Source organism: Aplysia californica, unplaced genomic scaffold, assembly GCF_000002075.1.
Source record: "Aplysia californica isolate F4 #8 unplaced genomic scaffold, AplCal3.0 scaffold00054, whole genome shotgun sequence".
Classification (NCBI taxonomy): Eukaryota; Metazoa; Mollusca; class Gastropoda; order Aplysiida; family Aplysiidae; genus Aplysia; species Aplysia californica.
This window is the reverse complement of record NW_004797324.1, coordinates 1,567,839-1,572,838: the sequence shown is the minus strand read 5'-3', so window position 1 is coordinate 1,572,838 and position 5,000 is coordinate 1,567,839. Positions and strand designations below refer to the sequence as shown.

General features: G+C 40.4%; 1 protein-coding gene across 1 annotated transcript in view; it reads left to right on the top strand.

The window, feature by feature from the left end:
• Positions 1-1,340: 1,340 nt before the first annotated feature.
• LOC101849114 (legumain-like) overlaps positions 1,341-5,000 on the top strand; it is an 11,016-nt gene continuing 7,356 nt past the window's right edge. The window contains exon 1 of the mRNA XM_005092870.3: positions 1,341-1,556. Within this exon, the coding sequence (XP_005092927.1) occupies positions 1,428-1,556 (129 nt within the window). The 5' untranslated portion in view covers positions 1,341-1,427. The remainder of the gene's footprint in view (positions 1,557-5,000) is intronic.

Here is a 5,000-nt window from a genome sequence, read left to right as displayed (position 1 = left end):
AATTTTCGTGAATATATGAGGTTCATTATGGTTATGTTGAGGATTACATTGAGTTTGAATAGGTTAGAAAAAAAGAACCTTCAAGATTTTTATGAAGTGTGGTTAACGGGTGAGTTACTCTCAGTTACTGGGGAAAGGGGTAATGAATAATATGACAATTGACAAGTCACACATACAGTGTGTCTAAAAAAAGAGAGGGCCCACTTAAACGGAAATACCTATGTCATAGCTGCACTAATTTCTACAAGACTTAGAACAAATAAAATTCAGTCAGATGGACATCAAGTTTGAAAAGAAAATCAATTCCCGCGTTCGAGAAATATTACGTTGAAAAAAAATTTCATAACAAATTGGGTAAAACTCAAAAGTCAACATCTTGAAAGGGTTTAGCTACAGTGACGTAATCGGTTCGTTCTGGTTTCAGGACAAAGACGGTACAACTACGACATTCACATCAATGGATGTCTCACTGTGCTGAAAAATATTTGGAGAAGTTCCGAGAGAAGGTGTTACGATATAGAGGCCTGGTTAGAGTGGGATTGTGCCACACTCCCCACGTTAAGAGTGGTCCTTTTGTGGTTGGAAGAAAGGTTTGGGGTACGCCTTTGGAGCCGAAAGCTTACAGATGAACGGTGATCACATTTGTATCAATCTGAGCCCCTTCAATTAATACTTTTTTTTTCTAGACAGAGCGTACGGAAACAACCCACAAACAATCAAGCAGTTGAAGCTCAATGTTGAACAGAAAGTCCAAAGAAAAGATTCAGAAACATTCTGCAGCGTTGTTCAAAATTTCCAGAGGCGTATAGGAGCTTGTATAAAGAGAAATGGTCAGTACCTGGGGATTTGAATAGCCACCACCTTCCCTGAGTTTATTTGGCAATATCAATTATGTAAAATGTACTCTTCAATGGACACTCAGTGTTTATTTGAAATGAAACAGTGTGGTTGATTTTTGAGAAGTTGCAAAGTTTTGCTTTTTACACAAGTTTAGTTGAAATTTTAAACACTTTTCTCTTATTATTGACAAATATAACGTCCTGCTGGTTGAATTTTGTTTCTTCGAAGAATTGCTGAAATTAGCCCAAAGATGACCGGCCTATTGTTCTTTGAACGGGTCCCTTTTTTAGACACACGATACATCACAAGGCGCTTAAAATAGCACAATCTTTGGTTGATGACCGGCCTATTGTTCATGAACAGGTCCTTTTTAAAGTAACTAGTTACATCCCAAGGCACTTAAAATTGCACAATTTTTGATAAGAGATTGGCATACATGTATAAAACCCCACCTGGTTGCATGCCCCGCCTCATGATATTATTCAAGTCTTCACGCTTTCTTAAACAAGAAGAAGGACAGAAAATCGAGAGAGAAGCAAACGTTACACATTGCCGAGCAGCGAACTACAAGACACAAGACAGAGAAGATGGCGTTACATCACGGAGTCCTCTCTCTGGTTCTGCTGGCCGTTGTCCTTGTGGTCAGAGTGGAGTCCGGCAAGAACTGGGCTCTGGTAGTGGCCGGAGCCAAGGATTACCAGAACTACTTCTCTCAGGTAAATACATCTACGTAATACAATAATATTTGTATGTGTATAGATAGACTTGGAAGTACTAGCGGGTGGTTGGAGGGCGCCACTGGTAGGCCCTACTTCTCTACTTTCCCTCTGTTGTTTCTGTCTATCTGTCTTACATATTTCTCAGCCCTAAATGATCATTTTTATGTCGACGTGCTTCTCTTTACTCATAAAACAAGACAATTGGAAGTACTAAGATTTAGTATTATTCCCCTTACCCAACCGTGCGCCTTCCCATGTGGTGGATTGGGGAAAGACCTCCATATATGGAGGTTAGATTGCAAGCAGTGGCGAACCAAATGGGAGATGGTCGTGGAGGGTTGAGGACGATTTCAAAACGGGAGGAGCCATAAATCCTACCAAAGCCCCAACTGCCTTGTGAACCTTCAATGGATGCCGAAGGATAGCAGAGAAAACTGCTCACAAACCGGCAGCAGGCAACAGGAAATCACAACTGTAATCTCTCAAGACAAATCATGTAGCCTACATTCCAAAGATAACAGCGTTAAGGAGGTACACGATCCAGCTCTGAACTCCTCTCACTGGAGGGACCACCACGGACAGCTTGTGACGCCCGACCGTCCTCCAGCTACTAGCTGCTAAATTAGACTTAAAACATGTAAAACAGCCAAATGGAATGCTAGAACTATGCACCAAAGAGAGGCCTTAGACAAAATAAAGCAGGAAATGGACAAGATGAAGCTAAAACATTAATATAGTTAGCTTTTCAGAAGTTAGATGGGAGGGGTCAGTCTTGATTAAAACACACTAAAAAACAATAGTATATTCAGAAGGAATATCCCTTGAAAAAGGAGTAGGAACTTTATTTGATGAGGCTACAGCAAAGAGCATCAAATAATTTTGGGGAGTGTCAGAAAGTCATTGTTGCTAAACTGGATGGACAATCTTTGGACATAAGTGTCCTCCAAGTATATGCTCTGACATAAGTGTCCTCCAAGTATATGCTCCGACATAAGTGTCCTCCAAGTATATGCTCCGACATACGTGTACTCAAAGAATATGCTCCGACATCAGAGCATGCCAATGAGAAAGTAGAGACATTTATGAAGACCTTGATAGGGCAAGGAAACAACTAAACTCTCAGGCTGTAAAGCTAGCTATGGGGGACTTTAAAGCAAAGATAGGAGGTACATGCATAGAAAGTATAGTTGGGCCATGGGGATGGGTAAAGAGAATGAATGCGGTGAACGACTCATTGAACGGCGCAGAGAAAATAATTTCATGATTTTAAACACCCTGTGAGAAAACTTGAGATACTCGATATAAAAATTCTCCCCCGTACGAGAATCAATCTATGAGATCTTTTGTGTGATAAGGTGGAGCGCTTGACTGCTACATGGCGGACACCGATTTTATCGATATAATTGAGGGTAAAAAGATTGATCTATTGAGTATTACCGAAGCTTAGTTCCAATTAGGTCACCGAGCCATCCAAGCAGCAATTACGCCATCACCTGGTTACGATACCAAACAATTTCTATGAATCTGTCGGAGTGAACATAGCATAGCATTTTTATTCCACATTAGAGACGTTTTTGTCATCCCAAAAAACAAAACAAAAACAGTTTTTCCACTTTACTGTCTCTCAAATGAAGTAATATCTTCTGAAATTAAATTTAAAACATTCCATTGCTACGTCGTGTGCGTGTATTTATCTATGCCAAAGAAGTTTTATATAGGCTCTTTGATCTACGCCCAGAAAAATGAACAGTTAGTAGCTCCTTATGTCCGGTAACCTCCTTTCCACCTTCAGTGCCCTGGAGAGGTTGTTTTTTTAATAAGATAGGATTGCTGTCTTTACGTTTTTAATATTTTTTTCCTTTGTTTTTAAAAAAATATTTTCGTTTCACTAATAGTTTTTACGGCACTGGCAACTCAAGTAGGTCATATGCGTGTCGAGATCAAAGATACTATTAGAGAGCAACATTAAAAAAGTGAAAGCGTGACACAATGATGTCGGATAGGTAAGAAGGAGCAAATCTCACGAGAGTACCTGCGGACGACCCACATGTTTTTACACTCTCATCAACACAGTTTAGACCATTTAAAAGACAGGCTTTGAGCCTGCCTGTCAGAGATGCCCCGGGCTTAGAAGAGATACTCGACAAAAAAATCTCCTCACACGGGAATCTGACTCAGTTCTCCTGCGTGCAACGTAGAAAGTCCTAAACGCTACAAACACATGTAAGGGCGCCCGTGACACCCTGACTTTCAACACTATTTTAGATGGGAATGACCCTAAATATTTTAGAATCACCGTAACTATTTTAGATGGGAATGACCCTTAGTATTTTAGAATCACCGTAACTATTTTAGATGGGATTGACCCTTAGTATTTTAGAATCCCTGTAATTAATGGTGGACCACCTTCTACTTGTCTCTGGCCCAGTTGTCCAAAAACACCAAACACGTCAATGAGTTTTGTGGTCAAGGCATACGAAAAACGTAGACGCCATGTGGTTTACCGGGAAATTACCACGTTCGCTATCGAATATGACAGCTTTTTAATTGATAAGGTAGGTGTTTTTACGCCACATCGACACAGTTTAGATCATTTGGGACATAGGCTTTGACCCTGTCTGTGAGGGCCATTCCAGGCTGAGAGGGGTGCAACGTACCAGAAGAAAAATTCCTCCGGAATCGAACTCGTATATTCTGCTTGCCAAGGCAGAATGCCTTTCCGCTACACTGCAGACACCGGTACCATGTACGTCATGTATTTGACCTAGCTATCCAAATACACTAAAGACCAAGAATGTGGATGGTTGGTGGATGCTATGAAGTGGTTTTCTCCTTCTTTCCTATCAACCGGTTGACGCCCTTATCTCTCCTCCTTTTAATGCGTTTGTTTCTCTATTGTAACACTTCTAATTTTCGACCCTTTTATTATGACCACATTGTATTGCAAGTGCAGTTGTTGTTGCTGTTTTTTGTTACTGTTGCTGTTGCTATAGGAGTTTAATTCCACCTCCTGGTCAGTAAAACTAATCCACTTCCATTGAACAAAGTTAGTTTCAAAGTTGGGCAGACACGACACGAGGCTAACAGCCGTGGGAACTAAGTGAACTAAGAGAGAATAGATATTTCTTATATTACTCTTGTAAGTCGACCTAGGTCACAAAACCAAATCAACAAAAATTTAAGCTTGGAATATTTTCTCGTGTGGACATAAATTTCAGAACAAACTACGCCAAACTAGCTTGCTTCATGATTCAGATCAGTAGTAATTTTAATAACAAGATGTGCAGTGTTGATTTGAAACACTTTGCCTGAGGCGTCGAATTGAGAAAAAGGTGAGGTTTTTTTCTTAAGAATAATATTTGGCCACTAACACAAGCCAGGGTGGAAGCCTTTGGTTATGCTTAAGAAGAGAGAGAGAGAGAGAGAGAGAGAGAGAGAGAG